Below are 18,545 nucleotides of genomic sequence, written 5' to 3'. Positions count from 1 at the left end.
GCATCATTACAAGGCTTGAGTCACGCAACCAGGCAATTTCTTTCTTGGACAACCTCTGAAGTTGCAAATTGAACCATTGCTTCAGTGTTCCGCTACAGATCTCGAGGTTTTTCACATGCTGCTTATTGTGTGGTAATAGCATGAGGTCAGGGTCGCTCTGATCACAGTAAGCAAACGGAAGGGGCAGTTGCAACCAGCCGACAGCTTTCGAGGATGTCCCGCCAAGAATGCACGGTTGCAACAATCAAGTCGGAGGATTTATCAGATCAAGTCCCCGAGTTCGCCGAACGGCCGCTGGTTTTCGTGACATACAAGACCCTGAGAACAAGAAGGAGCGGACAATGGCCTCGCAAGCTCTTCCGGTCATGGAATTTACAAGATCTCGGTGCTCAAGGATCCTGTAGGGTAGCAGGTACACAGGTAGGTGGTGTAAGTGATAAGCAGACACAGCAGGTGTGATACATCGTCAAGCCGAGGCACGTCGAGCCTGCTGTGTCATGTCAGATGAGGGGAGATCTCCAGCGACGCTGAGCAGCTTATCACCCACTCATCTCCTCTCTCCTCTCCAGCACATCCGCAACCATGGATACCAAACTCCCAGTCTTCGAGCACACAGCCATTGAGCAAATTAGAGGCATCCACGCCCGCGTCTACGAAAGTTTCCACTCGCAAAAGACCAAGCCTTTGAGTTGGCGCGTAACCCAGCTCCGTAAGCTATGGTGGGCCATCAAAGACAGAGAGCAGCAGCTCGGAGAAGCTCTACAACGCGACTTGGGAAGACCATTCTATGAGGCTTATCTCACTGAGATCGGATGGGTGTTGAACGACATCATCTTCACCATCAATAATCTCGAGAAATGGGCAAAAGAGGAGGCTGCGGGTGATGTCCCGCTGACTTTTATGGCTATGCGACCAAAGGTTCGCAAGGAGCCCTTGGGTGTTGTGGTGATACTTGGGTGAGTACTGTCAGACTAGATGGGTGTGCGAGGTACTGACGAATGTATAGTGCTTTCAACTTCCCTGTCCAGCTCTCGCTTGGCCCGTTGATTGGTGCCATCGCTGCTGGCTGTACCGCCGTCCTCAAGCCCTCAGAAAGCTCGCCTTACACCGCCGCCCTCTTGCAAGAAATCATGGAAGTCTCGCTCGACACATCCGCCTTTATCTGCGTTCAAGGTGCCATCCCTGAGAGCAGCGCCCTTCTCGAGCTCAAGTGGGATAAGATCTTCTACACCGGATCTGCCACCGTCGGAACCATCATCGCAAAGAAAGGAGCTGAGACATTGACACCCGTAACACTTGAGCTTGGTGGTCGTAACCCTGCTATTATCACAAAGAACGCCGATCCTCGTCTTGCTGCCAGACGCCTGCTCTGGGCCAAGATTCACAATGCCGGTCAGGTGTGCGTCAGCCAGAACTACATCTTGGTCGACAAGGAGGTTCTGCCTTTCCTGGTCAAGGAGCTCAAAACCGCTATCAAGGAATTCTACCCCGAGGGAACAAAAGCAAGCAAAGACTACGGTCGCATCGTCAACTCTCGCCAATTCGAGCGTCTGAAGAAAATGCTCGAGTCCAGTAAGGGTGAGATCCTATACGGCGGAGAGATGGATGCGGAAACAAATTACATTGCTCCCACCATTGTGCGCGTTTCTTCAACTTCCGACTCTCTGGTTGTTGACGAGTCTTTCGGTCCTTTCATTCCTTTACTCACAGTCGACAACTTGGACGAAGCAATCCGCATCGCCAATGAAGTCCACAGTACACCACTCGGTCTCTACGCTTTCGGCAGTAAAGCAGACACTTCCCGCATTCTCTCCGAGACCCGCAGCGGAGGCGCCAGTATCAATGACGGCTTCACCCATGCCTCAATGCCCACAATCGAGTTCGGCGGTGTAGGCGACAGCGGCGCAGGCTGTTACCGCGGTAAAGCATCTTTCGACTGTTTCACTCATCGCCGTGTGGTCACCAACACTCCCGCTTGGGTGGAGACTTTATTGAGCGCCAGATACCCACCTTACGCGGGCAAGCTATCACAACTGAAGATGATCAACGACTTTGCGCCAAACTTTGATCGTGAAGGTAAGGTTGTGACCTTGGGACTGGTGGGAAGGCTTCTGGCGCTTGGTGGAGCTACTCTGGGCCAAGGTGTTAAGAGATGGCTTGTCCTTGTTGTGTTGGCCCTGGGTGTCAAGTATGGACAAATGCTTGGTCTGCAGGAAAGACTCAAGAGGACTTGAACAGGCATTATTGCTTGAGGTAATCACCATTCCCTACGACACGACAGTATCACTTAGCTTGTAATATGCTTAATTCAAAATCGCGAAATCGTGTACCTAGCTATTCTCCCATCTCCAAGCGCTCAACGTGCATCTCTCTCCTGTAATAGACTAAGATGGGCCAAAGGGTTGAATCAACGCTGACATGAATTCCACTGTGCTGCACAAAAACTAGAGATCAGATGCGAAATTGCGTGATTCCAAAGACAGGTTGCTCCTTCACGGGATCTATCCCATCCACACTCTGCTGACGCATCCCTTCGCCAATCCAGAAAGATATATGCTATGCTGTGACTTGTATGTGCCTCTGTGCACGCTCATCTCCATCTTTCGGCTCGTACAGACCGAGAGAATGGCAAGCCGGATGATAAGCATGAGAGAAATCCTCGATTACGAGTATAGAATTAGTGAGTTGTATTGCTAATTATTCCATGTCCAAAACTATCAACGCTGATCTGCCTTCTCTTGCGCTGCTCACATACTGAAGATCAATTGCAAAGCTACTTGATTCCAAAGACGGATTACGCCTTCATGAAACCCTCAACAGACAGGAATAAGCCCCAACAGCTTTGTAGTACAGACGGTAGATGAGGTCTTGAAACTGCTCGATGTACTGCTGGCTCTGAAAGTCGTCGTCACAGCTTGCGATGTTATACCTGCGCTCGAAGTCGCTACTGGAGTCAGTACGTTCGAACTTGTCGTTGCTGGCGTGTATACAGTCGAAAACTTTGACACTACGGATGAAGTAGCAGCAACAGCAGACGCACACCTGGGCTGCCAGAACGCATCTCCGCATCCCAAGTATGCGCTTACAACCGCAGCATATGGGTTTTGTCCTCTATGTACTGTAGATGCCGCACTTGGTAAACTTTTCACAACTGAGATCGATGTACTGCGAGACACAACACCAGTCGCTGAGACTACATCAACAGCACGAGATTGCAACAGAACAAGCATCACCGCGCCAGGAAGATTCTGCCCGGCATTGCTGTTCGTGTTGAGATTGCTAACAAATGTGCATTGGCCATTGACGAATGACGATGCAAGACAATTGGTGCTGAAGGAGCATGCATTGCTACAAGCCGACAGACTGGAGTACCCAGCTTGGGTAGTGATGTTGCTGCTTGCTGGGTACGACTGATTGCACAAAACACCGTACTCAGAGCCCGAAGAATCGAGATAGCTGTATCCGTTCAAGCTTGGACAGCTGATATTGGCAGGGAATGCGACATCGGTTCCTGTATCCGAACCCACACTCGTAAAGGTTGAGAAGTATGTGCAAACCCCTGAAGAAGTCACATAACTTGTTCCCAAACAAGTAGCAATGGTCCTGCAGTTGTTGACGCAAGAAGCAAAATCAGTCTGCGTGTCTGAGACGATGGGTACGCGTGAAACAGGTTCGCGATCCATTCCAAGACCATGTAAACCGTGTTCAAGAACCGAACGCTTCTGCGAGCCTGCATTGGTGTTGCATTGAATCTGGTACCCATTCCCATCTTGATCGGTGTAGTATGTTCCGTCATCATCAGGACACGTGAACACTGCTGAAGTCCTGGATACAGAATCTGTAGGTGCTGAGGATGAGGATGCCGCTGCTGGGCTGGCAGTTGAAATCAGCGAAGGAGTAAGAGTGACTCCGACATTCGCCTGACCAACAACAGACGAGTATGATGCACTGATTGATGTTGAGCTGCTACTGGGTGCAGCGCCAGAGGCAGAGCTCGAACTTGTGGTCGTGGTAGTTGTGATTGTTGTCGAGAAGAATGAAGGTGTCAATGTAACACCGACATTGGCAACACCCCCTGCGGATGAATAGGAGTTGCTCACACTGCTCGAAAGGTTGGACGATGATGTGGGAATATTACTTGAGGATGAAATCGGCGCTACCATTGAAGATGTAGTTGAGGTCACTGTGCTCGTGGCTGTGCCAGGCAGTGGTGTCAGGTATACGGTCTCGGAAGAGATAACGACAGTACTTGTCGTTGGTGTAGTCATGACGGGTACCACGGCCGAAGATAGACTCGAACTGCTAGCAACCAAAGAAGACAAAGAATTGCTGCTGATGCCAACAGATGAAACGCTCGTACTGCTGAAGATCGAAGATGAGGTAAAACTGCTGCTAGATAACGCCGGAGAAGACGATATGCTGCTAGAAGAACTTATCGATAGCGTAATAGTCGTCGAAGATGTAGCCACCAGAGTACTCGTCGTTGATGTGGTAATGATAGGCAGAATGAAGGAGCTGCTGCTGATTGCAAAGAACAGATAATTGCTGCTTGATGCAATGGACGATATGCCCGGACTGACAATAATAGAAGATGAGGCCGAATTGCGGCTAGATACCGTCGAAAAGGCAGAAATACTGCTGGCTGCGATAGATGACGTACTCGAACTGCTAATCAGCGAAGAAATAGCGAATGCCGAAGAAGACGAGGTAATGCTGATTGGGCTTATACTCGACGTCACTATACTCGTTGAAGTTGTCGCTGTCGTGACCGTCGTGGGTGTAATTAGACTTGTCACCGTGGTTGGGGTAGTCGCTGTGGTTGGTGATGTAGCTGTACTCAAGGTGGTCGCTGGCGTTGGAGTTGTTGCAGTTGTGGGTGTGGCCGAGGTAGCCGTAGCCAAGATCGAGGTCAGCGAGGAAGAGTTACTAGAACCTACACTGCTTGATACTGAGGTCGTGGTTATCGCATCCGTTGTCGCTCTCGTGGCCGTGATTAGATTTGTCGCTGTCGTTGGTGTTATTGCAGTCGAAGGCGTCGTGGCCGTGGTAGACGTAGATAGAACCGAGCTGAGTAGCGAGGAGCCACTAGAGCCAACGATACTTGATGCTGAGAGACTTGTTGTCATGACATTGTAAGCAGACGAGGCTTGAAGGCTGGAAGAACTTGAGGCAGCGGCCGAAGACAAGTCCGCCGGAGAGGAAACCGAAGATGAGACATTCAAACTGTTCGAAGACGACAAAGAGGAGCTGGAGCTTGGGGAAGAGTTCCTCGAGAAAGATGATGCAATGCTTGAAGAGCTTGACGCAGTCGCGGAAGCAAGGTCTGCGGAGGAAGATGCCACGGATGATATAGATGACGATACGCTTGAGCTGCTGGAAGAGGACGCGCTGGATGAGGAAGAGCTCGCTGAGGATGACAAGGAGCTGCTGACACTTGAGGAGGAACTGCTGGAGAATGAAGATGATATCGAGGCTGTCACTGAAGCCTCATTCGCGGAGAATGATAAATCTGAAGTTATCGATGATGAAACGCTCGAGCTGCTTGAGGACGACGCGCTTGAACTTAAAGAAGACGACAGACTGGAGCTCACTGAACTGGAGGAGGAAGAACTGCTTGATGATGTCGCTGAGGCCAGACTTGCGGAAACGCCTTGAGCGTATGACGCCGAAGATGATACCACAGATGATAACAGAGACGATACGCTAGAACTGCTAGAGGAGCTCGAAGATGATAAACTCGAACTGATTGAGGAACTTAGACTGCTCGAAACGGAGGAACTTGAACTTGACGAAGACGAGGACGAAAAACTGCTTTGAGAAGAAGCAGATGCCGTTGCCGCACCAGCAAAAGACGAATCCAAGGATGAGATGCTTGAGCTTGACGAGGAAGATACGCTAGATGATAAAGAAGAACTTGAGGAAGATGACAGGCTGGAACTCACTGAACTGGATGAGGAGGAGCTGCTGGATGATGTTGCGGAGGCCAGGCTTGCCGAAAGGCGCTGGGCGTACGAAGCCGATGACGATACCACCGACGAAACGCTAGAACTGCTTGAGCTTGACGAGGAAGAGAGACTGGAGCTGACTGAGGAACTCAGACTGCTTGAGACGGAGGAACTTGAGCTTGATGAGAAAGAAGATGAGGAACTGCTTCCAGAAGATAGGGAAGCAGTGATTTCTCCAGCAAAAGACGAATTCGAGGACGAGACGCTTGAGCTTGACGAGGAAGATGCGCTAGACGATGAAGAGGAACTTAACGAAGACGATAGACTTGAACTCGCTGAACTGGAGGATGAGGAACTGCTAGATGATGTTGCTGAGGCGAGACTTGCTGAAACCCCTTGTGCGTATGACGCTGATGCAGAAACAGACGACGATACGAGAGACGAACTTGAGGATGACACCGATGACGAACTCGAGGAGGAGAGGCTTGAAGAGACCGAGGAACTTGAGGAGGATGAGGAGGAGGATGACAGACTACTCTGGGACGAAGCAGACGCGGTGGCGGCCCCAGCAAAAGAAGAATTTGACGATACCACACTGGATCCACTTGACGAGCTTGATGAGGAAATGCTCGAGGATATCGACGAAGAGGCCGAAGACGAGCTCGATGAGGATACACTCGAACTTGCTGAGGATGATATTGAAGATAATATTGAGGAAGATAATGAGGATGATATTGACGACGAACTCGACGACGAGAGACTTGAGCTTACGCTGCTCGAACTCGAACTGGATCCAGAGGAAGAAGAACTGCTGCTTAGGGACGCAGAGGCAGTAATCTGCCCGGCGGAACTGCTTGCGAGCGATGAAACCGAAGAAGACAGGCTTGATGACACGGAGCTTGAGCTGCCAGAAGATTGCGAACTGCTGGACGAAGATGACAGGGAGCTGGACACACTACTGCTTGAAGAGGATGATAGCGAACTTGAAACACTGCTGCTTGAAGAGGATGACACCGAGCTGGACGCAGATGATGAAGATGATACCGAAGCAGTAACTACCCCGGCCGAGCTACTGAGCAGGGAAGAAACCGATGAGGACACGCTGCTCGAACTTGAGGAAGACAAACTTGAGCTTCGGGAGGAGGATTGCGAGCTACTGGACGACGAGGAGAGACTAGAGCTCAGGCTGCTGCTGGAGGAGGATGATAGCGAGCTTGACACACTGCTGCTTGAAGAAGATGATACCGAACTTGAAGCGGATGACGAAGATGATATCGAAGCAGTGATGCCCCCGGCCGAGCTACTGAGCAACGATGAAACTGATGAGGACGCGCTGCTGGAACTTGAGGAAGATAGACTGGAACTCCGGGAGGAGGATTGCGAGCTGCTAGACGAAGACGAGAGCGAACTCGACACGCTACTGCTTGAAGATGAGGATACCGAGGACGAGCTTGATAGAGATGCAGTTATCCCGGCAGCAGAACTGCTAAGTATGGATGAAGCCGAAGATGAAGCGCTGCTGCTTGAAGAGGAGGAGACACTGCTCGAACTGGATGATGATAGGGAAGAGCTCACGCTGGAGCTACTGCTTGAACTTGACGAACTTGCGCTGGAAGATGAGGAGGATGAGGATGAGGACAGCGAGCTTGAGGTTGACGTAGTGGTGGTGGTGAAGCCAGTATAGATGACGCTTCCAGCGGCATTTGTAGTGAAGCCTGAAGGATATATGGTGGTGGTGACGGTAACAGGGCATGGTTCTTCACGGTACTATCAGCTTGTTTCTTCTTGTGGTGTGAAGATGAGCAGACATACGCGTTGTCGTCGAAGCTGGCTGGATAGATCCTTGACCAGCGACTCGCGATGATAGTGTCAAGAGAGCTAGTAGGAAAGACCTTTGAAGGACCCTCATCTTCACATTAACGATAGGCGAATAGCCCTCACAGGACTCACGGCGAACGTTCTGCGAACAGTATGTCTACGAAGAAATCTACGAGGTTGAGCCAAGAAATGGCAGTAAGCGTGCTACATCCCAGAATGCATAAGTCGGGAAGTGGCGTGCATTGTGTACATGAGAGGAATGTACGCGTTGCCTTGCAATTTTCCGTATTCGCAGAGATAGCTAGTTCGGATCCTCGGTCTTGAATGGTTCTGATACCAAGTGAAAGTACTGAGACAATGGTGATACTGTCATTTGTTCTACCCTCTATATAGATCATGTACAACAGTCTGGTAGACAGCAGATAGTTGAAACAGTATGCATTAGACGAAGCACATCGATATATAAGGACAATTTTGATGTCAATGTTAACATTCCATCAACGACCCTGTTTGAAAGCGGCAGTAACCATGAAGCTTAACTGCAGGTACCAGCACCATGGCAAAGTGGAGGAAATGAGATGATTGAGTTTGCGTGCCTGTATAGTCTACTTCGGCAGCATTGTGTTGTGTTTCCGGAGGAAGCAAGGGGTATTTCATAAGCCGAGGAACATAATTTCACTGCTTCGTGCGAAACCAGACAAGAAAGTTCTACCTTCTACAGAAGATACAATTGTCGGAAACCAATATAGAGAATGTGAATGCGGCGGCCTTGATAAGTCAGACTGGTAAGCCTTGTTGACGACAGACGACACAGCTTTTACATATACACATATATTTGTATTTGTGCGGCAAAAGACCACTCGGTCATGGCATTATAGCCATCTCGTGTGAGACAACAAGATGGGAATCAACATAAAGACACGAGTGGGTTAGTCTTAACCTACCAGACAGTATACGAATGACCAGGTCTCTCTTGTTGTGTCTTCAGCAGGCATTCTGCCCTGCATCAATATATAATTGCCATTTTGTACCTTCGATCTGGTCAGCTTGATATTCGACCAGAGTAGTGTATCGCACAAAAGGTAGTCTGAAGATTGGGAAGCACCCTCGTCTCCAAGGCCGATGTTTGTCCGTGCCGTATGGGCCACCCTATTTCCCATCGGACCTCACTTCCTTCGGTTTCGCCAAGAACACACAACAGACTTCCAAAGCCATGTGCACGATGTGGATCTGTCTTGAGAGCATCGCATGAGTTTTCGATACAACTTTGAGGTTTACACTCCCTTTCGTTGAGCAACACGTTAACGAATCATTCTCTTCCCTCGATTGGAGTTGAGTGACATGGCCGCAAGCAACTGCTGTGAACTGAAGCGAAGATGTAACAACTTCAAGAGGCAGAGATCATCAACTGGAAATCATTTTTCAATTTCCTAGAACAATGAATTCGTTGGCTCAGAGAACGACAACTGAAACTATCTTCATGACTGCCCTGAAGACAGACTTGTGCACATGACGAATACAGACACGAGATGAGAAAGACGCCCGGATGAACAGATCTGGTAGATGGAGCAGCCTTTGAACAGGGTTCATGCAATCAATGACAGAAAAGCCGCCTTTGAACAGGGCTCATGAATTGGTCAAAAAGAGCGACCTTTGAACAGGGCTCACGTAGTAAATGGCAAAGAGCAGCCCTCGAACAGGGCTCATGCGATTGGTGATAGCGGCAAAAGTCTGTGTTAGATTGATTCTTCTCAGTGATTGAAGCTACATGAGAATGGAGCTTATGCAGCGGGCGTGGATGACAGCACAAAGAGAAGCAGCCTGGTGCGCAAAGCTAACGCAATTGGTGGGATGGAGCAGCTTGGTGTGAAGAGCCGATGCAACTGGCGAAAGAACGAAAAAGGACAGGATGAGAAGAGCAGCCTGGTGCGCAGAGCTGACGAGGCTGGTGGACTAAAATCATGTGTGGGAAAGGGAGTAGCGGCCTGTGAAAGGGCTGATGAGTTGGTGAAAGACAGCTCGAGCTTGGAACTGGAGACAAGAGTGCCAAAGAGTCTGATCAGACAGGCTGAGCAGTGTTATGGGTCTCAATCTTACTCATTCGGACATACCCCACTCGTTTAAGAAATCTCGTGCCGCGGACAAGAGCCCCTCAACCCCCCATGCACTACCATCAGCGACGCACTCAGCCGCGAAAGCCAATGTTCTCCAGTACTTTTCCTCCCAACCACATTCGGACCTGCCTTGCCAAGCCATGCATTCAGCTTTACGTTCGATCCAGTCGGACGCTCGAACGAATTCAATGTCCCCCCAGCCATTTTTTAGCTGTACGGTGGCCATGTCAATCCTGGCATTTTCAAGTTCCAGCTTGTATTCTTTGGCAGACAAGCGATCCTCACGCATGTCTCTCTCAAGCTTTGCTTTTTGCTCGAGATATCTGTGACCGGCGTCTTGGTATCTTTGATGCATCTCTTCCAGCTCAGCCTCGGACTTGTACGGCTCAGGAGATTCTGATTTCTCCCTTTTGGTCTCCTTGGCTTTCCTCTCTGCTTTCAGCAACTTCACTACCTTCTTGACCAACGACATGGCTTTCTTGGTCTTCTTCTCAGCTCTCTTGGTACGGGCCTTTGCTCTGCATCTGGCGGCATCGAGAGAAGCGGCATTGAGCGCAACGGTCTTGAGCGCGGTGGTTGTGCTTGCGAGGGCTTTGCGCGCGAATATGCTCGATGCGTTCATCATTTCTAATCTGAGAGTGTGTTAGCTTGGTTGTAGTTATAACGTGGTTATGGTATCACACAATCTTGATGAAAATGAAGGGGATCAGACGGCGATGCGAAGAAGTTGGAGCTCGATGGTGTGAACGGAAAGTGCGACGAGTGAAATGAATTGTGTCAAACATTAGCATGTGACAGAGCAACGCCAAGGCCCATCATTCTGTCTATCTCACTCCTTCCCCTCTCTTCTTCCTCTCTTCTTTTCTTCAAACCTCATCAACCTCTAGTGTTGATGAAAGACTGTCAAGAGTCTCTCCGGGAAGCTTGACAGGAGACCACCCATTTTCTCTCCGAGTTCTGGGTTCGGAAGCGCATGCCACTGAGCCTCTGCAATTCCGTCTTTGTGCTCTCCGAGTGCAAAGGGTCGCCTCAATCAAGTCATTCCCATTGGCTTGACCATACAGAGTGGCCACATGAACATGAATCCGGTGCCTTCATGGAGCCTGATGCTAGATCAACGCTTTTGCGGATTTTGCTTTGTCTGTCGCTGCCGTTGCTTATCTCTGGTGGCTCGACTATGCGAATTCACATTTCAATATTATAATAGGCTTTTAGCTTTCTGTTTCATTGAACACTGTTTGTATGTGACGCGGCTCGACAGTCATTTTCGACAGATCTGAGGATCGAGTGGCTGCATGCTCGTTGCAAAGACAGTCAATCGTACGGACTTCAACGCAATACTCAAACAGATACGTGCAGTGATCGAGGGGTTCAGCGTCGGTGCGTAAGCGAGGAACAAGCCACTCATGTGCTGCCAGTGATAGAAGTAAACCCCCTTCAGCCTCCGGCACAAGGCCAGCAAAAATGATGGGGGGATATCGGGACAGCACATGGAGAGAAATGACTCTTCAATATGCATCGGGATCGTTGTGCGAAGAGTTTGCGGTGGTACCTAGAGATTATCAGCGAAAAAGTGAAGATTAGGACTTACGCACAACATCAGTGTCAAGTCGTTTCGTCTGAACGTGTAAAAGTCAGCCTAGAACCACAAAGGCAAATATCAACCAGCCGTAGAAGTCCCTGTCACTTGTACAGCGGCAGGTCCTTTGGAGCGAACAGTAACATCACCAATTCAGTTCTGAGAGCAGCCTTTGAACAGGGCTCAAGTGAATGGCGAAACGGAGCGGCCTTTGAACAGGGCTCAAGAAGAAGTTTGTAGAATAGAGCAGCCTTTGAACAGGGCTCAAGAACAAGTTTGTGGGATGGAGCGGCCTTTGAACAGGGCTCAAGTGGTTGCCAGGATGGAGCTGCTTTTGAACAGGGCTCAAGTGATCAGCTAATCATAGCAAGGGGCTCTTTTTGTGTGCAGCTTTGTGATCGTGCGCATGGATATAGCAAACATAGCGATCAAGCCTTGGATGTGAAGCAAGGAAGAATCAGTTGCGGGTTGTGCTGATGGTCTGAACGTTCTTCTGTAGTATGTTTCTGCCCCAAAGATAGGACAAAGACAATTTCCATTCTTTGAGGGCGGCAGTCACATTGGGAGAGAGATTGTGGCGGTCGGCGGTGTCATAGATCAAAAGGTCTTCTGAGCGAACAACTCCGTAGCGCCCGTACTTGTTGACCCTGGGACAGAGGTTGATCGACTTTGCCTTGACCCGAATGAAGATGTCAAAATGGTGCCCAAGAGATTGCACAGTATCTCGGATATAGGCGACCATGCGATCCCAGTTGCTTCCCATTGCGTCAACACCGATCAAGATGAAGCTTGGGTTGAGGTTCAACTGCTTGCAGATCTGCAGGTGGCCGGTAATATGTCCTGTAAAAGCTTCTGCGATGGCGTGAGTACTCACCAAGCCATCAAGGGCTCGTGGATTGTCAAACTCTTGGAAGACAAATCCTTCACTGTGCACCTCAATTTCTTTCTCCTCGTTGTACCAGAGCGAAGGCGTCATTGAACTCTGGGTTCTTTCGCCGGCGATGAGCACGTTATCCTCTGGATCGGGGAATGTGAGTTCAGGAAAGGCCAGCAGCAGACCTTTTGCCAAAGCACGAACTCTTTTGGCTTCTTCCGCGATAGTTCTTTTCTTGGCTCTGCTGTAACGCACGATTGCAGCCAAGCGATCGATCTTGCCACGGCTGATCGTGCGAGCTTGAGGATCACCAAAGATTGCTTTGGCCTCGTGTCTTGACCGCGCGACGGCTGTGATCTCGCGGGCGTGAAGGTAAGCTCCGGGCCTTGGAGCCCAGTGTCGGGTCTGACATTTTCCGCCAATGATACGCATTTGTGGATAAGTCAAAGGAACTGTCTTGACGTTCGATTTCTCCCTGTTGCCGGTGTTCATGCGCCTGATAAGGCGACGCAGGATGAACTTGCAAAAGACGCGATGAGCTTGGAACATTGCTGGAGAGGATACCTTGGTCAAGCATGTGCCAGTGCGATATAATTTTTTGACGACCGGAGTGTGGGTGCTGTACTTGTATCTGGGGTCGAGAACATCGTAGGGTCGAGCTTTGGCAGCGCTTACTGGTTGGGCTGCAGGAGATGGTGGTGCCGTGACCTCGGGCTGTGTTGAGGCCTGAGGTTGTGTTGGGACTCGGGGTTGTGCTGGGGGCTTGACTGCATGCTCGACCCTTCCCTCGTCCTCAGAAACCTTCGTCTCAGAACTGACAAAGGCGGAATACAGGCGGTTTGCTTTTCTTGCCTGGACGATTCTGAGTTCCTCCTCTGGGCGAAATTCGCGCTCTTCCTCTTCCCAGCGCAAAAGAGCGACACCGGCAAGATCAAGGTTGAATTTGCCTCCAGTAAGGTCGTCCCTCTGGGAACACGAGGCAAAGTTGACCATGAGCGACCAGTATGCGGTCTCGACACCATTGTGGGCGTAGGAGTGATGGAGCCTGTATGATGTTGCTGTGCGTACCCATTGCTGGGGTGTCCATCTCGCTACGTCAGCGAACCAGAGTCTGCGCATTCTGTTGTAATCTGATCGGGCCTCGTTGCGTCTTCCTGCCCAGGCGTTACAGGCTTCACCAACAATGCCTTGCAGCTCGACAGGCGGAGGTGGGTGCTCGGCATCCAGTAGTTGCTGATGCGCGCGATCGAAAGCTTTCGCAGCGACTTCTCTGGTTTGTTCAGAGGAAGCGTCTTCCATGGCCCGGCGGGCGGCTTTCTCGGCATCTTGGAGTCTGACAACGGCGGCGTTCGTAGTTCTGGCCTCCTTGGGCTCTGCGTTTGCGCTTTTGGCCTTCTTGGCCACCTGTCCAGCACTTTCTGCCTCTACCTCTCTCGACCTCTTGGGAGCGGGTGCTTTGCTGGCCTCGGCAGCCGCCTTCTCAGCCGCGAGTTCGTGCTCGGCCAGCCATTTGAGCATTGCAGGCTCTTCCTGAACACGCTTGAACGAGGAGTAATCGATGTTGTCCATTGTGTCGTGTATAGTGCGAAGAGGAAATATGATTGTCTGAGTGATAAGGCAATTGAAGAAGATGAAGACTTGCGATCTAAGGTGTGCGCAGAAAAAAGGATGGTTGTGATCGAAGCTGTGCGCAGAAGAAAGTAAGTGTTTGTGATTTGGAAGCCTTCACTTTGTTCGAGTGCGTTTGCGCCGCCGCTTGTGCCACCCTGTCCTACTTTTTTCAACAATACGAACAACATTATACCTTGCCACTCGCACTATAGCACAGTATGCATCTGATTTGGATTCATCTATCAATTCTGAGGCTGCGAGATAGCAGTGAGACCGGAACGCAATCCTTCAGTCGTCTCATCAGAAACAACAAAGTCCAGTTGCGTTAACCACGAGTTACTCACTTTTGTTGACCAAAATGGCATCACAGGCACAAAAGTATGCGTAGTTTACTGGCGAATGATTGATTTCACGCTTTCTCAAACGACGGAAGCCGAGGATTGACGTCTCAAGATGCCCCATACCGAGCTTCAAAAATTTCCTGCCCTCCCCTTGTGCAAAAGGGTGTCATGGTCGTTCGAAAATTGAAACCGTCAATTCATCCACAATCGGACTTATTATGTTTCGCACTGTGACGATGCATGATTTTTTTTGTCTAGAGATGGTCGCTTTCTGCAGCGACACCGGCTTGTTCAAGGTATCTCCGTGATCAAGCTTGGAGTCTGAACAGTATTGTGCACCACCTCAGCTATGTTGGAACAACCTCAATCAAAAGGAGAGATTTCAGATAGCTTTCAACTTGATTGCATACAAAAATTATCGTCATATACTGACGGAAAGTGCTGAAAACATGCTTGCCCTCACGCAGTATCTTTACCGAAGCAGCGCGGTTCACCAGCCAAAGAGTCCAGATCAAAACTTCCGAATACACCAACACGTTCAATGATTAAAATGACCAGAGTTTCTGCGTTCATATCTATCTCATAACTACAAGAAAGCTAACGGAAGGATATCATCAGCAAGCATGGAAAACGGACAACTTCAGGAAAGAGCGGGGTCAGGGATTTGTGAAGAATATGGTGGGTTTCACTGCTTCATTGATATAATATTGTCAACTATAACGACCAACGTAGAGAACTAGAACATAATCCGAGCAGTCGATGTAGCCGACGTGTAGAGGAAGCACTGTCGAAGTTGGCGACTGGGATCAAACTGGCCCACAGACGTACTTAGTGAACAAGATCAAAGGAAAAGAGGGTAGCGTGGTCAGCACGACATGAACCCAGACCGAAGAGAAGAGAGAAAGGCAGCGTGGTGAGCACGACTGGACCCTTTAGAGAAGAGAAGGGCAGCGTGATGTGCACGACTGGACCCTGTAAAAAGAAAAGGGCAGCGTGGTGAGCACGACTGAACCCTATGAAGAAGAGAAGGGCAGTGTGGTCAGCACGACTGAGCCCAAATGATCTCGAGATGAATGCTGCTCAATAGGCCCCTCCCTTTGACCCGACCAGCGCCAAAATCAACTTACTCAATGTCACTGGAGTCTTCGTAGTCTTCATAGAACCTTCCTTGAGAGTCACCCTGGGGAGATTCAGGCGGCTCGTAATCATCGTTTGGATTTTCCATGTCATTGTAGTCGATCCAGTCAAACTCCCCACGATTTCCTGAACCGGCCTGCCTCCTGGCTCGGGAGGCAGTCCCGAGATCATTGCTATTATTTACTCGAGCAGCCTGGACAGGTGCTGGAGCTGTTTCATTGGCAGCAGGTTGCGACAATCTTGGTGGTAGTGGTGGTGGCGGCATGAGAGTGGCAGCGCTCATCCCCTGAGCCGGCCTTGAGTCTCCAGCATCACGAAAGTTCCTGGGAGCACTTGGGGTCGGACTGGAACATGGTGTCGCCGTCGCAGATGATAATGGCTCGTTCCAGAGAGTACCGGATGTACTGGCAGGACTCCTGGTAGCAGACTGGAGAGCAGGCCACGGCCTAAACTTGTTTGGGGATCTACTTGAAGGCCTAGAGGCCGGCTTTACCACAGCTCCAGGAGCTTGCTGGTTGCCTGCTGCAGTCCTGACCCTGTTGTTGGTCCTAGCACCAGGTATTGGCGAATTCATGCTGCTATAAGTTGGGGTTGATGTAGGCAAGGTTGGAGGCGAGCTGACCGGTTGAGACATGGGCGGGGACGGTTGAGGGGAAGCGAGCGAACGACCAGGCCCGGATCTGAGAGTAAGCACGTTCCTCGACTGTGCTGCCTCTTGTTCCATGCCGCGACTAGCGGCGGCCAAGACCTCAGAGATAAGAGAAAGATCATCAGAGTCGCTGTCGGCTTGTTCGTACCCCTGCTGCTGCAATGCTCTGGCCATTGCTTCGTCCTTGTCTTTCGTGCTTCTGGGAGCAGGGCGTCTCGAGGCCACTGGAGCGGCTGGTTCTTGATTGTCCAGGTCCTCGTTGTATGCATCAAGTTGAAGAGCTTCGACTCTTCCTTCTTCGAACTCCGCAATTGCGTTCGAACTCTGGTTTCTGATCAATTCCGATGCCCTTTCAGCATAGTAGTTCGAGAATGTGGATCGCATTTGTTCTTGTTGTTCGTGAGTGACTATGAACCTCGACTCTGATGATGGCCGTACAGCAGCAGGGGCAGAACGTGCCAATTGGCCAGACTTGAGGATCGACTCCCAGTCCTTTCCATACTGATCTTCCAGTCTTTGGTAGGGATCCACAGGGGTTGGTGCAGTTGGGGGTGGCTGCACGACCGGAGGTCCTGCTCTCTGAGCAGGGCTCTTCATCTTCTCTTGCTTGTCCTCATTGGAAGTTTGAGCTGGAGCTCGGGGAGGAACGGGAACCGAGACAGCTGGCGTGATGACCATGTCGTTGTCGGAGTCATCACCCGGTCTTGCTACTATTGGACTCTGGCTTACGAAATTACGCCCATCTAGGAGAGTTCAGCAATCAGCAGGGAAGTGATTGGACTGGGATGTGAGGCATACCGTCTGCTTGAGCTCTCATTTGTTGTGCTCTAAAATCATCGAGCCACTCTTTCCAATCACGGCGGGATTGGTGGCGGCTCACCGGCGTCGAGGGTGCCTGAGCTGGACGCCAGATGTTCGAAAGAACGGGCGCAGTCAGGTCCTCGCCGTGGATTCTCATGTACTCTTCCGCCTGAGCCCTAGTGAATGGCATCGAGCTACCGTACTCTCTCCAGGCATCCAGAAAGCGGCCTCTGTTGGTCATGAGGTAGCTACGTGACATACTAGTCTGCATAGCCTCGAGCCAGAGCATGATGGTACCAAGTCCTGTTACCAAGGGGTGTGGCATTCTTGGCTCTTGAAGCAAGAATCTCACGACAGCGTGAGTATCGAGCTTTGGCGCGCGTGACTGTTGGTTTTGCTGCTTGTCGTTGGCCATGATGATAATTCAATGATGTGTCAACGAGGGAAAAGAGAATTGAGAGTGTGCGCAAAAGAGTAAGGATATGGTTGTGGACTCGTAGGAGGGAATTACAGAATTGCGGATCCAGAGAAGACGGAAGCGCGTCACTGGATTCTCAAGATTTTTCACTTCCGCTTCTATACTATCTCAATTTTTCTGCCACAAGACTGATGTTGGCATTTCTGCTGTCTTCCGAGACTCGTTGGGAGTGACCATCCAACTTCTGAATGACTCGATGCATGGAACCAGGATACTCATCAACGATCACGTCTCCACTGCACCTGACGGCATTACTGAAAAACACTGAATCTTTCGCTGCTATGATATATAAGACAGTGGTGATTGATTTCGTACACTAGATGATATAAGCACTGTGGAACAGAAGATCTTATGGAGCGCTTCATTGTCTCGCTGACTATCCTTGAGGCTCGGGGCTCCAGCGACATATGGAGATTGAGACCACAATCGTGATTTCGTTATCTGAGAACCGAGCAGAGCATCTTTACTCTCCACTTTGTGATTGTCTTCCTATGGACTACTGCATACATCTTGCATATCAAGATCTTCGTAAGGCCTTCATGTCCTTTCTTGTACACAGTACTTCCAGATCCCTCTAGAACGTGATCTACTTCTTCTGAGAACCACAGTATTGAGTGATGAAGAAAGACGATTGTTTAGGACCAACGCTGAGGTCCGCCGCGCTATACAGGGATAGCTACCCCACTTCTTCTTCCCGATTGCACAATCCTATATCACTAGTCCGCGATAAAAAATTGCCAATCTCTCAACAGACCTCTCTTGCCATAGTGAACGTCCCATAAGCCTTCCCCTGTACCTGAGTACCCGGTCAGTAAAGAAAGGTCCAATAGGAGGGTAGTGGAACACATAAATTGCTATCTGTTCAGTATCCGTAGGGAAAACGCAATCTGGGAGAAATGCTGTGGGAATGCCGGCGGTGATCTTGCCCATGGTGTGGTCTGAGTTCAATGAGATCCAAAGCGGTGGTCTTCGAACGTTGAAAGTCGTTTGGGTCGTTGATGGTATTGTTGCGGTAGCCGATGCGATCGTGGTTAGATGAGGAAACCTGCTGATGAGCTTGACGAGGCTCTTGCTCCTGATGGCGACGCCCGTGGGTGGCTGTGGCTGGTTGAGAAATCTGCAGTCGGAAGCGTGATGGTAAGTTACGCGACGGTTGTGAGGGTTGTTGAAGCAGCGAGGGACGCCGTCTCTAGTTCCT

General features: G+C 50.2%; 7 protein-coding genes across 7 annotated transcripts; 3 read left to right on the top strand and 4 right to left on the bottom strand.

Moving 5' to 3' along the window:
• Positions 1-582: 582 nt before the first annotated feature.
• Positions 583-2,234, top strand: M437DRAFT_50188 (aldehyde dehydrogenase; the record flags this gene model as incomplete). Its single annotated transcript, XM_041021964.1, has 2 exons — positions 583-956; positions 1,007-2,234. The coding sequence occupies 2 exons, from the start codon at positions 583-585 to the stop codon at positions 2,232-2,234; spliced, it is 1,602 nt and encodes a 533-aa protein (XP_040879106.1).
• Positions 2,235-2,813: 579 nt separating this feature from the next.
• M437DRAFT_75771 (uncharacterized protein) lies at positions 2,814-3,683 on the bottom strand (the record flags this gene model as incomplete). The annotated part of the gene is made up of 1 exon (XM_041026482.1): positions 2,814-3,683. The coding sequence occupies one exon, from the start codon at positions 3,681-3,683 to the stop codon at positions 2,814-2,816; it is 870 nt and encodes a 289-aa protein (XP_040879105.1).
• Positions 3,684-4,557: 874 nt separating this feature from the next.
• On the top strand, positions 4,558-5,655 carry M437DRAFT_66529 (uncharacterized protein; the record flags this gene model as incomplete). The annotated part of the gene is made up of 2 exons (XM_041024769.1): positions 4,558-5,071; positions 5,162-5,655. The coding sequence occupies 2 exons, from the start codon at positions 4,558-4,560 to the stop codon at positions 5,653-5,655; spliced, it is 1,008 nt and encodes a 335-aa protein (XP_040879104.1).
• A 213-nt stretch (positions 5,656-5,868) lies between these two features.
• Positions 5,869-7,629, top strand: M437DRAFT_84992 (uncharacterized protein; the record flags this gene model as incomplete). Its single annotated transcript, XM_041028203.1, has 1 exon — positions 5,869-7,629. One exon carries the CDS (start codon positions 5,869-5,871, stop codon positions 7,627-7,629), a length of 1,761 nt encoding a protein of 586 aa, XP_040879103.1.
• Positions 7,630-9,860: 2,231 nt separating this feature from the next.
• On the bottom strand, positions 9,861-10,502 carry M437DRAFT_66527 (uncharacterized protein; the record flags this gene model as incomplete). Its single annotated transcript, XM_041024768.1, has 1 exon — positions 9,861-10,502. One exon carries the CDS (start codon positions 10,500-10,502, stop codon positions 9,861-9,863), a length of 642 nt encoding a protein of 213 aa, XP_040879102.1.
• A 1,411-nt stretch (positions 10,503-11,913) lies between these two features.
• M437DRAFT_84990 (uncharacterized protein) lies at positions 11,914-13,899 on the bottom strand (the record flags this gene model as incomplete). Its single annotated transcript, XM_041028202.1, has 1 exon — positions 11,914-13,899. One exon carries the CDS (start codon positions 13,897-13,899, stop codon positions 11,914-11,916), a length of 1,986 nt encoding a protein of 661 aa, XP_040879101.1.
• A 1,506-nt stretch (positions 13,900-15,405) lies between these two features.
• On the bottom strand, positions 15,406-17,284 carry M437DRAFT_66525 (uncharacterized protein; the record flags this gene model as incomplete). Its single annotated transcript, XM_041024767.1, has 2 exons — positions 15,406-16,811; positions 16,867-17,284. The coding sequence occupies 2 exons, from the start codon at positions 17,282-17,284 to the stop codon at positions 15,406-15,408; spliced, it is 1,824 nt and encodes a 607-aa protein (XP_040879100.1).
• Positions 17,285-18,545: the final 1,261 nt, after the last annotated feature.

Source organism: Aureobasidium melanogenum (genome assembly GCF_000721775.1).
Source record: "Aureobasidium melanogenum CBS 110374 unplaced genomic scaffold scaffold_12, whole genome shotgun sequence".
Lineage (NCBI taxonomy): Eukaryota > Fungi > Ascomycota > Dothideomycetes > Dothideales > Saccotheciaceae > Aureobasidium > Aureobasidium melanogenum.
This window is presented reverse-complemented; position numbering and strand designations above follow the sequence as displayed.